At 46.4% G+C, this 19,789-nt stretch overlaps 2 protein-coding genes across 2 annotated transcripts; one reads left to right on the forward strand and one right to left on the reverse strand.

Moving 5' to 3' along the window:
* Nucleotides 1-4,083: 4,083 nt before the first annotated feature.
* Nucleotides 4,084-8,544, forward strand: LOC106939084 (keratin, type I cytoskeletal 13-like). Its single transcript, XM_015021370.1, has 8 exons — nucleotides 4,084-4,645; nucleotides 5,330-5,412; nucleotides 6,410-6,566; nucleotides 6,644-6,805; nucleotides 6,887-7,012; nucleotides 7,504-7,578; nucleotides 7,653-7,810; nucleotides 8,257-8,544. The coding sequence occupies exons 1-8, from the start codon at nucleotides 4,133-4,135 to the stop codon at nucleotides 8,333-8,335; spliced, it is 1,353 nt and encodes a 450-aa protein (XP_014876856.1). The 5' UTR covers nucleotides 4,084-4,132; the 3' UTR covers nucleotides 8,336-8,544.
* A 1,877-nt stretch (nucleotides 8,545-10,421) lies between these two features.
* LOC106939081 (zinc finger protein 696) lies at nucleotides 10,422-17,803 on the reverse strand. Its single transcript, XM_015021365.1, has 3 exons — nucleotides 17,397-17,803; nucleotides 13,289-13,934; nucleotides 10,422-12,420 (listed from the first exon to the last, which is right to left on the reverse strand). The coding sequence occupies exons 2-3, from the start codon at nucleotides 13,718-13,720 to the stop codon at nucleotides 11,293-11,295; spliced, it is 1,560 nt and encodes a 519-aa protein (XP_014876851.1). The 5' UTR covers nucleotides 13,721-13,934; nucleotides 17,397-17,803; the 3' UTR covers nucleotides 10,422-11,292.
* Nucleotides 17,804-19,789: the final 1,986 nt, after the last annotated feature.

The following is a 19,789-nucleotide window of genomic DNA, read 5'->3' on the forward strand; positions in this document are numbered from 1 at the left end:
CCAAACCCAGGGGGGGGGCAGCTCCAAACCCAGGGGGGGGGCAGCTCCAAACCCAGGGGGGGGGCAGCTCCAGGCCTGGAGGGCCTCGTGCAACTTTTATATGTGTCTCTACTTCAACACACCTGAGTCAAACAATGAGGTCGTTAGCAGGACTCTGGAGAACCTGCCTGCTCTGAGGAGGAGATTCAGCTGTTGGACCAGGGAGACGTCTAAGAGCTGCAGGACTCGGCCCACCGCTGGTCTAACCCGAGAGCCTCTGGTGGATTTTGGTCCATTATTGCAGAAATGTTGAAGCTGGAAGCTTGAACATGAGCTGGATCCGTCCCCAGAGAAATGTTGAGATTCCACCAGAGTGGGCGGAGCCACTAACCACGGAGGGGCGTGGTCTACTGTGGGGTTTGGGGTCATGACAAGAGAAGCGTTGTTGCTAACTTAGCGGCATTGTTGCTATGTTTAGAGACTTTTCAGACCTTCTGACAACTTCTTGTCAAAAAAGCGACCAGCACCAAATCTAGAGACATTTTCTGTTGCCTTGAAGAGCCAATCCCTCTGCAGCAGCCCGCCTGCAGTCAGAGCCACTCGGCTCCGTGTTCGATCAGTGCTAACCACGCTAGCTGTCCATATCCTGACTCACCACCAGGGGGCGTGGTGACAGATTCTGTGAAATTTCCACAGAAACATGAATATAGAATCCTTAATTTATTTTCACAGTTTATTTGCAAAACTGTGATTTGGGGTTTAGTTTCTCTTTCAGCTCATTGATCGTTGGACTAGTTTGAGTTTTATTAGCAGGAGGTTCTGTAGAGCAGGGTTATTATCCCCCAATGTTTTATCAGCCTGGCAGGCTGCCAGGCTTTACTTGCCCTCCCACCAGGCTAAGAGTTTATATTTGGTACTCCAGTAACAGTGACAGATTAAGCTGGTTTAGAGTTGGCGCATTGATTGCCTCACATGCCATCATCTCTCATGTACTTCCAAATAATTGTAAAGATTTTTCAACCCAAAACCCGCTGGTGGGCTTCCCCAGGACCCCGACCACTGGGGTAACCTTGGGTGGGGCCCAGACATGGGGACCAGAATAAACGCCCCAAGCTGCCTGCTTTAACGGTTCAAACACCAAATTTCATTAATACAAACCGGCTAAGTGCTAAAGCTAAACATGTACAGCCTCCCCCGTTTCTCCTCTCAGTGGCTCCCAAACAGCAGCATGTGGAGCAGCTTTGCTTCGTGGTGCCTCAGCTTCCCCAGATGCATTTTCTACAGAAAAATCTGTTTTCCAGATTAACCTGAGGTTCTCAACACTGTTGGTACCAGAGAGGCTGGTTGTCTCCGAGTTGGACCGGAAACCGTCCAGGATTCACTCTGGACCTGCTAACATCAAGCCAGAGGCTGCAGGAATCATTTCAGCAGGTTCTGTCTCGTGTTTTTAGCCTGAATTGGAAAATAAATCTCTCCGTTCACTTCTGCTGCAGCTTTCATTCACTCCTGTTATGGATGTTCAGAGATTTTTTTCCAATCTGACAGAATACCTGGAAATCTAATCTGAAGCGGTCTGGAAAGTTTGATGACAGAAATGCTGACAGTTTAACAGGAATGTCTTAATTAAAGTTTTATTAGCAGCTTTTGGACCCAAACAGGATCCATCAAAGCTGAGCGCTGCTGACCCGCAGGCGGAGGAGTAAGAGCTGCAGGCCGACGTTTACGACAGATTGCTGCCTGTCAGTCACAGCCTCCCCTTTAATGCCTCGGATCAGAACCCGCCTGCGGCAGGTTGGCATTCACTGGAGCCAGAACCAGAACCGACTGCAGCTCAGATGTCGACTTAGCAGCAGGAGGATGAAGAGCCACACAAAGAAACCTGCAGTTTTATTTTTACTCCGTCAATCAACGTTTGTCTAGAAAGTTGTTTTTATGCTTTCAGAACCAGAACCAGAAATTATGCAGCACCAAGTTACTTGGATGTTTTGTAAACTGTTATTCGAACAAAGTTCAACATCTGTGCTAAAGTTGTTATTGTTGAGAATTACATTTTAAGTTGTTTTAAATTAAATACCAACATTGAATAAAGTCATATTCACTGTAAATTATTTTCAATCAGATCCTTTTGCAAAAATCAATCAGTATTTTCATTTTATCTTTATAACTGCAGAATATTGTAATTATTATGTTAATATTTTTCATCATTAGTAGTAGAAATGTTATTTTATTATGATTAGTAAAGTAAGCTCATGTATTTTTCCCCTTTAATATAAATACTTTATGATGATGAACTGTTTTCCTTTTTCACATTTTGTTTTGTTTCTTCATCTAAACTCGTCTGATTCACAATAAAAATGACACTAAACATTAAACATTGTGTTAATGTTTCAATTATGTTTAGCATTTTACCATTAGCGCTTTAGCGTTAGCATGAATAATGTTTATGTTTAGCGTTAGCGGAGCAGCTTGTATAACTGGAAGACATGAACTGGTTTCTGTTCAGCACCAGACACGCCGACCCCATTCGGTCCACTTTCAGAATGAACTCATCCCCTCCAGAACCGCTGGAGCACCGATCAGGATCTGCCGAAAGAGCTGAACCCCAGCAGAACCAGAACCGGCCTGGTGGTTCTACTCACCCTGTAGACCAGCAGGAGGTCCAGATGATCTGCAGGAACATCTTCAGGTGAATCTGCCTGAAGCCTCTGCTTCACTCTGATGATCACAGGAAATGTTCTGAAATCTTTGACCCACAAAATCACTTTGAGGGCCGCAGACGGCCCCCGCACCACACTTTGACCACCCTGGGTTTGGATCAAAGCAGACTGAAGGTTGAACCGGGTTTCTGCATCAAAGCCGACTTTGTTTCAGAGCTTCACGCCCGAACACAGTCTGCGCCCCGAGTCAAGCTGCGTCGCCATGGTGACGGCGGCCCGGGGCGTTTTCCCACAGAGGCACCTGAAGAGGAGACGCCGCGGGCAGAGCGAAGCGTTTCGGTCCCTCTGGGAGCGAGATCAGCGCCAGGTTACCTCATCGCCGCTGCAGGAGCTCCAGAACCGGTCCGACCGCCGGTCCTGCACCAGAACCACGGAACACAAACCAGCCTCAACATTATGACCACCTGAATTCAGGCTGGGCCGAAACCAAACCAAACGGTTTGCTGATCCCTGGATTCATATCAGTTTCCATGTTTTCTTGTTCACAGCGAATATATTAACTTGACAAAGACGCAGCGGGAAATGATGGACAGCAGAGCGACACCAAAACTCCCCGGATGTCAGACACATTCTGGGGTTAAAGGAGTAACTTCACTTTAAAAACGAGCCATGATTAGCGCTTCAGCGTTAGCGGAACTAAAGCACAACGTAGATTCTACATTCTGCAATGTAACATGCAGAGAACGAATAACCACAGAAAGTTGAGTGGAAGGAAAAAGTGCAGCAGCAGCGGGAGAACAGCGGACTTTAGAGGATCCTCAAACAGAATCCATTCCAGAACCTGGAGGAGCTTCACTGGGAGTCACAACATCTCGACCCAGACGGGTTCTGAACCAGAACCACAAGCTGGTCCAGTGACCCTGGTGGTTCTGGGCTTCATGGGACCGAAACCGGACCCGACCCAACGAGGAAGATGAAATCGGAACAAACGATGAAGACTGCCCGGACCTACAGAACCGCAGCAGAACCTGGTCTGGGTTCTGGAGCCCAGACTAGAACCAAGACATTTCTGTTAAAATCTCTTTTTGTCATTAGTTTTCTGAGACATTCTGGGTTTTCTGTGATCCAGAACCATCAGAACTACAGAACATAAAGGCTTAATAATCTGGATTCTCCAAACCGGACCGGTTCTGTACAGCTGTTGGTTCTGTTTTTCCCATCATGCATTCTAGGATGCTCTGTGGGTTTTCATGATCCTCCATCAGAACCGCACCAGCCTGGTTCTGGTTGAGACGGGTTAGAACAGAGTCTGATGTCTGGGCCGGTTCGGTTCTGGTGCAGCCTGCAGGTATCTGCCTCGGTGGGTGTGGGTCTTGGCTCCGCCCCCTCACCTGAAGCCCCGCCCACCGCGGCTCTATAAAAGGCCGGCCGCTCCGCCGCTCCTCACTTCTCTCCTCTCCTCTCCTGAGAAGACAGACGGACTCCTCATCTTCATCATGGCCACCATGGTGTACTCCTCTTCCTCCTCCTCCCGGAGCTCCATGGGCGGAGGCCTGGCCCGCTCCTCCTTCGGCGGCGGCCTCAGCTCCTACAGCGTAGCCGGGGGGGCCGGCGGCGGCGGCAGCATCAGGGTCTCCCGGGCCAGCCGGAGCTTCTCTGCCGGCGGGGGCGGCGGCAGCGCGGCCTTCGGCTTCGGCGGGGGAGCCGGTTCCGGGTTCGGCGGCGGGTTCGGTGGGGGTGCAGGTGGCGGGTTCGGAGGGGGCGCGGGGTTCGGTGCTGGTGGCGGTGCCGGGTTCGGAGGAGGTGAAGACGGCATCATCGGCAACGAGAAGTTCACCATGCAGAACCTGAACGACCGCCTGGCCTCCTACCTGACCAAGGTGGCGGTGCTGGAGAAGGCCAACGCGGACCTGGAGCTCAAGATCCGGGAGTTCGCAGAGAGCAGGGTGGGCCCGTCCAAACGGGACTACAGCCCCTTCTACGTCACCATCGCAGACCTGCAGGCCAAGGTGAGTCTGCACCAACACCCGAGAACATCCGAAAACACCCGACAGGACCCGAAACCACAACTTCAGAAAGATGCTGACGGCGGCAATAATCTGCTGAAATTAGGAAATCTGAACATTTATTAAAGATTTAACTTTTAATAAAAGATTCTCCAGATGATTGAAAAGTTTTAAGATGAGAAACTTTTCATTCCGATGAGAATTTTAACCCAGCAGCTCCATTTAAGATGATGCCACACCAAGACGTCTTCACCGACCATCTATCATTAAAAATAACAACAATGATAATGATCGTATCTATAATAATAAATGGGGCTGCACAGTGGCTCAGCTGGGAACACTGTTGCCTTGGGTTCGATTCCCGGCCCCGGTCTTTCTGCACGGAGTCTCCATGTTCTCCCAGTGCATGGTGGGTTCTCTCCGGGTACTCCGGCTTCCTCCCACAGAAACATGACTGTCAGGTTAATTGGCAAATTCTCCCTGTGTGTGTGTGTGTGTGTGTGTGTGTGTGTGTGTGTGTGTGTGTGTGTGTGTGTGTGTGTGTGTGTGTGTGTGTGTGTGTGTGTGTTGCCAGGTGACTCCGCCTCTCGCCCGAAACGTTCACTGGAGAGGCAGCAGCACCTGCTGACCCCATTAAGGTGAAGGGTTTTAGAAAATGCTGATATTGGTTTGCTTGTGTGTTTTCAGATCGAGGCAGCCCTCGTGGCTAAAGGCTCCGTGATGCTGAGCATCGACAACGCAAGACTGGCTCAGGATGACTTCAGGATCAAGTCAGTCTCTCTCTCTCTCTCTCTCTCTCTCTCTCTCCTTTCTACGCGTTACCTGCAGCTCAGGCGCGCCCTCTCCTGGCGGAACGTCCCCATTACATGGAAAAAATCAGTAAAAACGCATCTGGAACTGCGGGGCTGGATCGATTAATCAGATTAATCAGTTATTGAACTAATCAAGTAATTTTATAATTAATTGTTAAATGGAGCATACAGACTATAAAAAGGTAATTTGTTGATAAAACACAGCAAGCCAAAACTGAAGTGGTATTTTATCTTCACATAGTTCAGATTCTGTAATAATCTCCTATTAAGCACAATTTCTATAACATTAATAAAAATTAGCATTCCTGAATGAATAAATAAAATTTAATTATATTAAAAAAGATTTTAATTATTTGCATTTTTTATATATTTTATTGCAGAAGATTAAATGGTAAAATTAAAACTTTGCAGAATGTACCTTTTTTTTAAAATCTGATTAATCTTCTGAATAATCAATAACTAAATAATCATTAGCTCTATCTGTAACACTGCCTTAAGCTCACCAGGTAGGCAGCTGACCTTTGATCCGACCAGATAATTCAATTCCAAAATACTTTATTATTCTCAAAATGAAATTAAATGTTGTAGCTCCTTAATAAGGCTACAGTAGCTTTATTAATGGGTTTAATGTTAAATTTCTTACCACTTTGTTTTGTTAATTTTCTAAAAATTAAAAAAGTTCTTACATTTTTAAGAATTTTTAGCATTTTTTAATTATTAGTTATTTAACAAATGTTAAAATTTGAAAATTAAAAAATAGTCATTAAAATTTGCAATTTTTTAGAAATGTGACAATTTCTTTCAATTTGTTTTAAATTTAAAATTTAATTTAAAAAAACTTTATTATTTTTAAATTTGAAAAGTTTACCAAAGAAAATGCCTCCCTGTGATGTAAACCAGTGACTCCTCCGAGTCGTTCCCGGTGGTTCTGACGTGCTGCGGTTCGCGCCTGCAGGTATGAGAACGAGCTGTCCATGCGCCAGTCGGTGGAGGCCGACATTGCCGGGCTGAAGCTGCTGCTGGGAGAAATAGGCGTGGCCAAGACCGACCTGACCATGCAGATCGAAAGCCTGAAGGACGAGCTGCTGTCCATGAAGAAGAACCACGAGGAGGTAGGCGAGCCGCCGCTCGTCTGTCACGCTGCCTCCCACAGGTTGCCGCTTTCAGCTGCCGCTTCCTTCCGCTGCAGGACCTCCTCACCATGCGCACCCAGGTGGGCGGCCAGGTCAACGTGGAGGTGGACGCCGCCCCCCAGCAGGATCTCACCAAGATCATGGAGGAGATCAGGGAACACTACGAGTCCGTCGCCACCAAGAACCGCAAAGAGCTGGAAGGCTGGTTCCAGGCCAAGGTAGGAACCGGACCGCGCACATCATGAGCCAGCAGGCTCTGTTACCGGACCGGACCGAACCGCTTCGTCGTCTTTCTGCAGTCCGAGACGATCTCAAAGGAGGTGGCAACCACAGAGATGACTCTGAAGACGACAACCACCGAGGTGAAGGAGGTGAAGAGTCAGCTGCAGGCGCTGGAGATCGAGCTCCAGTCCCAGCTCAGCATGGTGAGATCCAGAAACCTCAAATTTACAGAAACACCAGGTCCAAAGTACCAACACCAGAACGTTATTGTTCCCGTTTCTATTTTAAATCATAATGTCATAACAACAAAGCTCAAATGATGGAAGTCATAATATCACAGGAATATATTAATGTGAGAATAAAGTCAAAATAATCCAAGAATAAAGATATGAGAATGAAGCTGTAACATCAGGGAAATAAAGTCATGAATGAAAATAGGGATGTTGAGCAGCTTGTGAAGTTCTACTTCAGTTTTACAAGTAAGAAAACCCTTCAAATTAAAAACAGTTGGTTCAGAAAGAGCCACAACAGAGCAGGACCATCCAAAACTGCCTCTCATTTGATCAGTCTTACCTGGTAAAATACAATCTTTATTCTGCAAATATAAAGATTTTATTCCCAATTAAATGATGGATTATTAGTCAGAGGAAAGCAGCGCTGCCGTTGTTCATCTGATTTAATCGTCTCGTTGCAGAAAGCGTCTCTCGAAGCGTCTCTCGCTGACGTTCAGAACCGCTTCGCCATGCAGCTGAACGGCTTCCAGATGAGGGTAAGCTGGAGCTCAGCTGTGCACTGCTGAGGTTGATCTGAACGGCAGCACTCAGCGTGAGGTTACCTGTGCAGGTGTCGTCTCTGGAGGAGCAGCTGATGCAGCTGAGGGCCGACCTGGAGCGGCAGGGACAGGAGTACCAGATGCTGCTGGACATCAAGACCCGGCTGGAGATGGAGATCGCCGAGTACCGCCGGCTGCTGGACGGAGAGGCAGCGGGATCCGCGGCAGGGTGAGAGCAGGTTCAGATAATACAGAGTTAAAATGGAGGCCGGCGGTCTGCAGACGCCCTGCAGGTCTGTTTGGTGGAGATTAGCAGTAGAGCTGCTGGGACAATTTTACTGACCTGAAGCTGAAAACTGGATCGAGGACCAGCTAATTCCTGTTAGCATTGCATGCTAACGGCTACAGATGCCTCTACATTCAAACAGTAAAGCACCAGATTCACATATTTAACTCTGGGAAAGATTTAATGATACACAAACTTCAAACAGGAAAAACTAAAGCTTTATAAAGGCAGCCATCTTGGATTGGTCAGAAACCTACAAATTTAATCCAAGAGGATTAAATTTTTCCCACTTTTTTCTTGTTTATGTTTATCTTCATTAAAACATCTTCTGACTCTGAAATAGATAAAAGCACAAAAGCAGAGACTTACCCATTTCCCTTCTTTTGCAGGCTTTCCTCTTCCTGCTCTTCTTCAACCACAGTTACCAAAACTGTGATCACCAAGGTGATCGAGGACACCAGTAGCTAAGAGCATTCACACGGCTGTCTGATGGGGCGGAGTCGAATCTCGACCTTTCACCTTCCTGCTTAATGAGACAAGAACCACTTCCTGCCGATGAGGAGCGTCCATCTCATCTTCTTCCTTTTACGCCTCATTTCCTGCTTTGACTCAGTTAAAGATGGTGAATCTGTGAGGAAAACTTTCTGTCTTCAACAAATAAACTGAACTAAACTCAATAGAAATCTTCTCGTATTCATTTCAGTCTATTAAAATGTTTAAATCAGTTTTAGAAAAATTCAAGCGATCTCACATCTATCAGCCAATCAGAATGGAGGGAGACTTTCTTCCCTACCTGAGAGAAACATAAATATAAAAGAAGCATAAACTGATAAAGACTAAATATATTTCTAAATCCAAGAGGGAAAGTTTTCTGACTAAAACATAAAAAAACATGACAAACCAGAAAAAGTGGTTGAGATTTGATCAAAGTCTGACTTTGGCCTCTGACTTTACCATAGCTAGAGATAGCCCACATGCTAGAGACAGCCCACATGCTAGAGACAGCCCACATGCTAGAGATAGCCCACATGCTAGAGATAGCCCACATGCTAGAGACAGCCCACATACTAGTGACAGCCCACATGCTAGAGATAGCCCACATGCTACTGATAGCCCACATGCTACTGATAGCCCACATGCTAGAGATAGCCCACATGCTACTGATAGCCCACATGCTAGAGACAGCCCACATGCTAGAGATAGCCCACATACTAGTGATAGCCCACATGCTAGAGATAGCCCACATGCTACTGATAGCCCACATGCTAGAGATAGCCCACATGCTAGTCATAGCCCACATGCTAGAGATAGCCCACATGCTAGTGATAGCCCAAATGCCAGAGATAGCCCACATGCTAGTGATAGCCCACATGCTAGTGATAGCCCACATGTTGGTGATAGCCCAATTATGAGGTTTTTCCCTAATTAAAGCCCTGATCCCTGATGTTTATGAACTGGACGGTTATTTATCTTTTATCTGGACTGTGCATATTCAACACTTCCTCTAGAGGAATATTTCTACCGAATATTAAAAAAGGTTATTATTTTAAAATAAGTTGAGAGATACAGACATATTTTGGTTGACAGATACTCCTGGTGTTCCATCACATAAATAAATGGCATGATAAAAACAAATGCGTCCAAACAAACACATTTTTAGATTATTGGAGCTGAAATAAATATATCTGTTTTCTTTTTTATTATTATTATTATATCTGTTTTAATTTTTGGAGCTTGCTCCACCCCTTCGCCTATAATTTAAGTTTAATTTAAATTATGGTAAATAATATAGTGGCTTTCAGAATCAAACACTCATAACCGGATATCTGGGAGAAAAAATAAATTTTTATACATTTTGATCTTTCAACACACAAAAACTCTGTTTAATACAAATAAACACAATTCATTATAAAAACTTCAACCAAAGTGGAGATTTGAGAAAACTCCGTGTGGACGGAGTCCCGCGCAGTGCAGTGTGCCACAAATAAAGCGCCAATAAATCCACATATTTGCTTTGACACGATTCCCATTATTGTGTTTTAATAACTTTAAGTTCTGATACGCCGTTTACAGCAGTTCAACCTCTAACTGTTCACACAAACTAACCTCCTGGCGTCATTAAATATCGAACAGGAAGTCCCCGTTATTGTGAAGCCATCTGATTGGCTGACGGGTTTGAGCTTTGGGCTACACTGCCCCCTAGGGGCCAGGCGAGTTTTAAACACTGTGCCGCTTCATGCAGATAAAATGTGAGAAACCGATCCAGTGTACAATATTTTGTTTTTAAATGATGTGGAGATTTTCATCTTTACAAAGATTTTATGGTGTAAAACAAAATAAATATAACATTAAGTTTAGCACTTTTTCTTTTATTTCCATCTTATTGTTTAATATTTTTTATTTTTCATGTATTTATTACACATTTTAGTCAAAAAAAAAAAAAAATTTTTTCCAAATGAGAATGTGTTTTATTTTTTATTTGAATCATTCTTGGAGGCCCTGCTTCAAACCTCTGCAGGTTCCTGTTGTGGAGATAAAGGAGAGGAGTCAAAGGTCAGGATGTAACATTGTGTCTTTAATAACGTCTCCATTACAGGATGTTGCATCACTTCCTCTTTTTCTTTATTACATTTTGTTGGAGCAACATAATCCATTCGAGATTTGTACACAGTGAGCGATCTCCGTGGAGCTGGGGGGTCGGGACGTTTGGTCCGAAAGCCTGGCGTTCCCGCTGAGCTCGTCTGGAAAAATAATCTGGAATGCTTCGGAGCGAAAAGGAACGCCACCTGATTATCGTCAGCAACGAGACACCGGCCGCGTCCCGGTCCGAGGACGGCCGGCCTCAGAGGACTACCTGCTGCAGGCAGGAGGCCCTCTGAGGTCAGAGGTCAACGTTAACCAGAAAACACCTGAAATTAAGAACCAGAACCCACCGGAACCGGATCACAGAGCGGACGGAAGGAGCCGCAGAACCCTGACCCGGCTTCTAAACAGGAAGTTACTCTGGATGCGGCTCCTTTAGAACCGACAGACCCATGAGACAGTGGACCCGGTCCGGCCCGGTCGGTCCGGTGCTGCTGGTCTGATTCAGTAAAAAACTGGAAATATTTTTTAAAAAAAACATGAAACTTTTGTGCTTGTGTTTCATAAGTACTCCAAAAATACGGACCAGTCCTGCAGAGCCGGTCCAGTTCCTCTCCTCCCCCACAGTATATAAGGTGAAGAAACACACACACACACACACACACACACACACACACACACACACACCCTTGCATAAGTCACTCCTTTCACTCCGTCCACAGATAAAATGTAAAAGAGCACAAAGGTATGAAAATGTAAGAAAAGTCATAAAGAAACCTTTATATAGCGCTTGTATAAAAACAGGAATAATACTTTGATTCTCCGGAGGTTAAAGGTCGGCTTTAGCTGCTGTCGCTGCTCACGGCGCTGCTGCCGCCGTCGCTGCTGGTGCTGGCCGTGTCGGCCCGCTCCCGCTTGTGGATCTGCTCGTGCGCCTTGAGGTGGCCCGACTGGCTGAAAGTCTTGCCGCAGCGGGGGCAGGCGTACGGCCGCTCGCCCGTGTGGATCTGCTGGTGCGCCTTCAGGTGACCCAGCCGGCCGAAGCTCTTGCCGCACTGCGTGCAGCCGAACGGCCGCTCCCCCGTGTGGATCTTCTCGTGGGTCTTCAGGACGCCCGAGTTGCTGAAAGTCTTCCCGCACTGCGAGCAGGAGAAGGGCTTCTCACCCGTGTGGATCTGGACGTGGTTGCGGTAGCTGGTCTCCTTGGTGAAGCTCTTGCCGCAGTGCTGGCAGCAGAACGGCCGCTCGCCCGTGTGACTCAGCTGGTGCGCCTTCAGCTCCTTGGACTGGCCGAAGCTCTTTCCGCAGGCGGCGCAGATGAAGGGCCGCTCACCGGTGTGCAGCCGCTGGTGCGAGCGCAGGTCGTCGGCCTTGGTGAAGCCCTTGGGGCAGTGGGCGCAGACGTAGGGCTTCTGGCCCGTGTGGATCAGCTGGTGGCGCTTCAGGTTTCCAGCCTGACCGAAGCTCTTGCCGCACTGCGAGCAGGTGTACGGCCGCTCGCCCGTGTGGATGCGCTGGTGCGTCTTCAGGTTGCCCAGCGTGCTGAAGTTCTTCCCGCACTGCGTGCAGGAGAAGGGTTTCTCCCCCTGCATGTTGCGCGGCTTCCTCACCGTGGGACTCTGGGTCTTGGTGGTGATGAGCAGACCCAGGCCGGCGCCGGCCTGGCCCGCCCGGCCCGACCCGTCCGCCGCCTTCCCGTCCGCGGCGGGCTGCAGCTCGTACAGCGTGCCCTCTCCAAAGTCGGGGTCGGGTTTGCCCAGCCCGTCCAGCAGCAGGGCGTCGGGCCGCAGCTTGTTGAGCTCGGTGCGCAGCTCGGCCATGTGGATGGACTCCAGGCCGTTGTGGTGCAGGTGGGCCGACACGGCGCCGGCCTCCGGGTACTCGGACTTCAGCGCGCCCAGCTCGGCGCTGTAGTAGCAGTGCAGGTCCACGGCGTGGTCTGACTTGATGTACTCCAGGGTGTCGGTGACCTGCAGGAGGAAAAACACCCGATGAGTCGGACCTGGAACCGACCAGAACCGCCACGAGTTCTGCAGACCGTAGGTCTACAGTGGAGCGGCTGAGAAAATCATTTCCATTTGGAGAATAAAGTCATAATTTTATAACTCCTCCATAAAAATTTAAATATAAAACGAAGCATATTGAGCATTTATGAAGTTTTACTTTAAGAAATAAGAAAATACTTCATCTTTTAAAACAGCAGCAAAATATCAGCAGCACTTTGAGCAACAGACGGAGCTGCTGTCAGATAACCATCCAAACTTTCTCATTAGAACTTTTTGACTTTTTACACAAATATTTATCACTTTTTTTCTGCCAATACATATTTAAAAAAATTATTAACAAAAATCTGTCCTGTATGATGTCGGCCATGTTTTCAGAATCAAGTGACCGCTCTAATGTGTTAGCATTTCAGCGCTAGCATGCTAGCTGTTAGTGTATTTTGTTGGTTCTTCCATATTTTATGTTGCTGCTAATAAAATATCATAAGTCAGATTTAACGGGTCCAGACTGTTGAAACTGGGAGAAAGTTTATTAGTTTTATTACAACTAATAAAAATTAAAATAATATTTAACTAATGTAAAAAAACTACATATTTAATAAAAACAAAAAAAAATATGCAAATAAAAAACTAAACTATTTTTAACTTATAAAAACTAAACATTTAACTAATAATTAATACAAACTAAACAATATTTAACTAATAAGAACTAATTAAATCTAACTGAATTAGACAAAACGTCTCAGTGAAATAAACCTAAGTTGTAATGAAAACTCCAGAACCATCAAGACTCTGGTTCTGACCCGACGGGCCGTGTCAGAACCGCCTCTGGTACCTGGGAGATGTAGTCGAACACGGAGCAGGGCTCGTAGTGCGACTTGTAGTCCAGCTCAGACGCGTCGCCGTGGTGGAACGCCAGCTGGTGGTTGTCATGGTGACCGTGGTGCTCGGACTTGATGTAGTCGAGGCCGCTGATCTCCATCTTGATCTGGTCGTGGCCCAGCTCGGCGGTGGACAGCGGCTGGATCTCGGACAGGTCCACGGTCCGGATGGGCTCCAGGTCGCAGTCCTCCGGCTCGCTCTTCACGCACGGCAGCATCACCAGCGGCTCGGCGATCTCCGCCGCCAGAGAACTGAGCGTGGGCGTGGGGCAGTCCGACGACAGCAGCGCCAGCGTGGGCGGGGCGGCGCCGTCCAGAGGCGGCGGAGGGGAGCCGCAGTCCGGCGGCAGGCCGAGGCCCAGACACTCTGCCTCCAAGTCCGACATGGTGAGGGGCGGAGCCAATCCTCCTCACCGCTCTCCGTACCTACACCTGAAGAGTCGCCGAGGCAACAAGCCACGCCTCTTCCTCTCCTCCTCCTCGCCCCACGGCTGCTGGGGGAGGGCGGTCCTGATGAGGTGAGGGGGTCGACCTGAGAGGAACCAGAGACGATGAGGAGAAGGTCCGAGACGTCAGCGCCGTCACCTGACTGGAACCAGCCTGCAGGGGGAGACAGAGAGGGGAACAATAATATTAATCATTCCTGTCATTAGTAATAATTAATATGATCATTATTACTATTATCATTATTACTGTTGGTTGCAGCAGCAGTATTAAGTTGTCTCCGGTCCTGCCTGGTTAAAGCTGCTGTATCGCGTGTTTTCCAGGCACATTGTTCCATTTTATAGCAGGAACTATGTTACCTTCATACGTTATAAAAATGCTGTTAAATAACATATAAAATGTAACTTAAAGAAATTTTACTTCGCAATTTAACGCCTTCAAATTGGGCCTCTGTCTCTTTAAAAACTCCTGCTCTTTCTGAAGCTCCGCCTCCAGGAAGTCATGCCAACATGCCTCCTCCATTAACCCTGAAACGTTTCTACCAGCGCTGCTCTGAGAACCTGATGCAGTTCCTCCAGGTGTTTGCCAATTGCTGCTGGCTAGTCTGAAGGAGTTGAGAGAGATGGGAGCTTGGAAGCTGCAGCTGTGAGGAGGAGCTGCGCCTCAAAGGCGGGGCTAGCTCCACCCAGGAGCTTTGCAGCTGAATGGTTGCCATGGAGATTAAAGGATTTCTCAAACATGCATGAAAGAATTAAATCAACACTCCAGGTTTGTTTCTGATGAGGAAATAAAAACATTATAACGTGATGGAAAGATCAAAAAGTTGGTTTTACAAAAGACTGGCCCTTTAATAAAATAATCTCTGAAAACATTTCCTCTCTCTACGCTGCTCTGTGGCGCTCAGAGCACAAGAAGAACCGCTAAATTATTTTACTGTTGCAGACAAAACAAAAAGGCATCATTCTGCAAGCAGCTATGAACAAATAAAAACATGAATATGAGAAACAATCCTGTGATCTGATACATCCTATTTTAATGTACTGACAGGCCTAATCAAATCATTTAGAAACAGCATCGTCATTAATCAGATTAAACATTGAAACTGTTTGACAGCCATAATTAAGATTTTTATTAATTATGGATCCAGTACTCCACAAATGAAGTTTATTATTGTTTTTGGTTGTAGTGGTACTTTTTATCTAGCTCCATTAATTATTCATTATACTGTAATTAATCCTTTAAAACCTTTTACCAGCATTAATTAAAATAGTTTAACAGGTGCTGCGTTTACTGACTGCAGGAAAACAGACCAAACCTTTTCCTGCGTGTTTTTTCAGTCCTCCTGCTGCAGACTGTGTCGCAGCACAACCTGCAGCAGGAAGCATCATGTCAGGCTACTTCCTGCCTCTGAACTCCAGCAGCTTTAGTCCTTCATGTCTCCAGATGTTGGTAGAAACACAGAGCCGACATTTGTTTGGGAAAAAAGTGGAAAACAAACGCAGCAGGTTTCAGTTCAGATCCGTAACTTGGTTAGTTTTTGTTTCCTCTTTTATCTGCCAGCAGCAAAGAATCTGCTGATTATAAGAGCCATAAATCAGCATCGTATCGGTAACATATCGGTATCAGTAAAGCTGGAAACATCCAAAGTTTGTGTTTCTGAGGGGAATGTGTGTTTGGCCAGAGGAGTGTGTGACGTCTTAACTGAAGACAGAGATGCAATGACAGCAAAGTGGTTGATTATTTAATGTTAAAATGTTAAGGAAATGCATATAACATCAATAATATTGATAAATATTCATATTCATCTGGATATCTATTATAAAGCAGTTCCAGACTGGACCAGGAGAGGTAAGGCCGGGACGCGTTCGCCGACTCGGGCTGCTTCCATCATTTTCAGACGTTGTTTACGTCCAGATTTATCATCCGTCTTCTTCTGCTGCAGAATTATGACATGTTTCACGTCAACAACGTAAAAGTCGGATAAATTGCGACGTTCAGACTGCAGGCACTTTGGAAACTCTCAGTTTTAGTTCCACATATGGAAGAGGAACAGATAACTGAATTAGGCCACATTAATTTAGCTCTTATTTGGGCCAATGTTAATATTTCTACTATAAACTGAAACATATATATTTTCCAAACAAAAAGTCAACCACAACACTAACGTTGCGTCTCTACTCCAAACTACCCACAATGCAACGCTGCATCACTGTCACATGACCAAACCCCTCCACAAACACAAACAGCAACAAGATGGAAATAAACCAGTTTCTAAATATCTAATATCATTTATCGGTTCCATACGGTTCAAAACCTCAAACTAAACGACACTGATGTAGAAGAAAGGAAGAGAAAAATCAGAAAAGCCCAAAATCCTGGCAGGTTTGGGTTCATCTGCCAGAGATTATTGTCACAATTAAACCAAATTCTAATCATATTCTTTCACCACAAAGGCATCAAGAAAAATTACAATTTACAGACATTTTCCTCGTCATCAGTGCTTCCAAAGCGGTGATAATTTGGATAATTCCTGTAATATGGCCACCAAAGAACTGCATGGATGAAATAATGAGCCGTTATATTATGAAGCCAAGTGAATCCATTCAGGCCAATGGAGCCCGTCTGACGCTGACTGGTAGAAATAATGTTCATATGAAACTCAAAGTGAGTCCAGAAGGTCTCTGCTGTTTCTGGACCTGTTCTTTGGACTTTGGTTGCTGTTCTACTGGCTCAGTTCAGTCTGAGGAAACCTTGGGTTAAATTATGGGATGGAGCAGCTCCAGGTGTCCATCGGGTCCCACATCCGGATCACGACCTGGACAGATGTCCTGGTGATGATGGAAGGACTGAACTGGTACCAGGGTCAAAGGTCAAGCTGATGCCAGCTGATGAAGACTGAGATGATTTCAACATAAATTTGATCAACCGTCTGGATGGGAATTTCTCTTTTTCACTAATTTCTGAACCTCCAGGTTTTCATTATTGTTTAAACAAAGATTAACAAACATCTGGGAATTTCAATGTTTTTTTTTTCCTCACTTATCCGGACCTGGAAATACTCTAATCAAATTCCAGTTTTACAGGATCCCAGGAAGCGACCCGCAGGCGCTGACCGTTACCTGTCTGCTGTCACACAGCCACGCAGGCTCACGCACACCGGCCCACGCACCGCTGCCGTGACCTCCTCCCGGTGGCGGCTCTTTCTCCGCCTCCAGACAGCGGTAGAAAGCTGCTGCTCTTTGCGGAGAGAATCGCTCTGCAGCCGCACCAGCAGGGCCGAGCTGTTAGCCGCTAGTAGCTAGCTGCTAGCCAGTGGCCATCTTGTTTACGGAGAACCAGCGGGGCTAGCTGCAGCTAGCATCCCGCAGAAAGTGAGAGTGAGGCGGCCGCAGGATGAGACACAGCGGCCTCCTTCAGGCTGCCTGGCCGCTTTGTGCATCTCACAGGCAGGCTGCGGGCAGCAGAGACCGGCTGACACCCCGACACGAAGCCACAGAACCGGGGGCGATACGAGCGGCGGCCCGGTCCTCCGTCAGACCGTTAACAGGCTCCGAACCTAGCGGAACTCCGCGGCTCGGGGCTGGGGAGAGGGAAATCCCCGGAGAGGGAGGCTCTTACCTGCGGGTGGCCCGCTTCATGGTCCGCTATCTTGGTTCTGCTCGGTTCGGTTCGGCTTCCCCTCAGCTGCGGTAGCTCAGTCCTCCGGACCCGCCACGTCCACCTCGGCAGAACACCCTCTCCTCCTCCTCCTTCTTCTCCTCCTCTTTCACTGACTAATTCCCCTCCCTCCTTCCTTCATACCTTCCTTTCCTCCCTCCTTCCTCCCGCTCGTGCACACACATACCCGTTCAGGCGGGTATCTGGGTCACCATGACAACGGCGCCAGTAGGTGGGTACAGCTGTGAGGGCGCGCGCAGAGCGGGTACGCGCAGTCATCTCGCGCTCTGCCTTTTGATCTCCATTGTTCCGACTGCACGCGCCGATGTGCTAATTTGAATTAGTGAATGAATGGGGAGCAGCACGCGCCCCGCTGAGCCGGGGCAGCCAGGGCACGAGGCAATTATCTGACGTCACTACGTCCCAAAGATGTTTGTTTTAAGGGAACCAAACACATTTCAGAATGTTTTTAGTTATATTAGCGTTTAAATAATTAACTTCTTAATTAATATAGAATTATTAGTTTTATTAATTCAATCTGAGCTTTATTTAAATGACATTAATATTATGTGCTATTATTTTATTCCTATTTCTTTTGTCAGTTTTTATGTATGTTTTCTAATTTATTTATATTAATTTTTCACATATTTGCTCAAATATGTTATTCATATATTTTGTTTTCATTTATTCTTATTTCATATTTCATATTTTTATATGGTATTTATTTTTTGACAGGTTTTATATGTCATAATAATCACCTTTTCAGGTCTTTTGTTGTCACCATTTTAAATAAAATATTTTTTATCTTTTATTTACTCAATTTATTTGCGCCATGTTTCATATTTAATAGCCATGTCTGCTGTTCAATGAGTTCTTTAGTCTGGGATAATTTTGTTTATTTACCTGTTTATTGTTTCATTTACTTTTGCATTTTTCTGTTTGCTTCCATTTTGAATCTCTAAGGAACTCTGTCACCTTCAGTTTTACAGCAGAAAAATGTGGTTTATTGATAAAGTGATGAAAACTGAATCATAATGAGTTAACTATTGGTATATGAATGGGCTTGAGTGATAAACGGCAAAGTTCAGAATTATCTGTCAGAATATTATATTTCTAAACAGTTGAAGGACAGATAATACGTCATTATGGAGGATAAAGGTGCAGAACCATAATTCAGGTTTACAGGAGCAAGTTTCTGAATGTTTCAGTTCTTTTTACATCTGCCTTTCAAGCTATGATTACCATCATTGCCCTCTGACCCCAGGGCCCCTGAGCATGCTCAGTGATCCAAAAAAAGGTCCAGCGCCGGTTTGTAAACTGGAAACCTGTTGATGATTCACGGAGGAGGAAAAACTCTGGATCTTTTCAGTGTTTGTCCATGCTGTGGACCCAGAACCAAACTGCCTTGTTCTGGGTCTGGATCCTCAGAGAGCCGGTTCATCCGGGTCCACAGCATGGTGGCTCCATCGCCAGCGTTTCTCTGGGCGCCCACCTGATCGTTTTCCTCTAGGTTTGAGACAAAGTGCGGTTGTCACCAGAGACTCATCATGGTGGCGAACACAGCCGGACTTCGCTCATCCTGACAGTGATTGGAGAAACTTGAGTCTTCGTCTCACTTCCTCGTTCAGCCCAAGCAACAATCCAGCAGGTTACCATGGTGATGCCTGCTGGTGTTTCTTTGTTGCTGGAGAGCAGGCCATAAACTCACACTGGTCTCTAAGACTGTTTTCCCTCCTGATGGTCCGGTCGACCCGGTTCTACTGGAACCAGAACATCTGCTCCACCTCCAGCTGCTGTGGCTCTGAGTCAAACCAGCCTGTTCCCCTCCTGGCCTGTGGGGGCGCTGCACCAAGAACCACTGAAGGAAACAACACTAAAACCTCTGAAGACACTGAGAGCAACTTCCTTCTTCACCAGATGGAAACAAGATGGAGGATTTTAGCGGTTGGAGGATTTCTCTTTAGGCTAAAGACCAGGAGCCATTTCTGCTGCTAGCGCTAGGCTAGCACGTTAGCTTTGGTTGTATTTACCCAGAATGCCCTGCACTGTAGTCCACTTCCTGCTTTTGGAGCGGTCTCTGGCATTTACATATTGATTCAAACCGCACCAGAGTTCACTTCAACCGGACCCAGACCGAGGTTTGGAGGACCAGAGGTCAGAGGTCAGATAGCATTCACACCTCACTATGCAGACCGGACTTTGAGTAGACAAACGGGCAGGATTTGGACTAAAGCGCAGTGATTTTGGCATCGCGTCTGCATCTGACTGCGTAAGGAGTCAAAGTATTTGAACTTTCTGGTCTTGATTTTGCCGTCAGTTCAGTGAACACTTTCAAGAAATTCAGTTTTGACAAA

This window comes from Poecilia latipinna, unplaced genomic scaffold (assembly GCF_001443285.1).
Source record: "Poecilia latipinna isolate Pla-1442-1.1 unplaced genomic scaffold, P_latipinna-1.0 Scaffold2769, whole genome shotgun sequence".
NCBI lineage: Eukaryota > Metazoa > Chordata > Actinopteri > Cyprinodontiformes > Poeciliidae > Poecilia > Poecilia latipinna.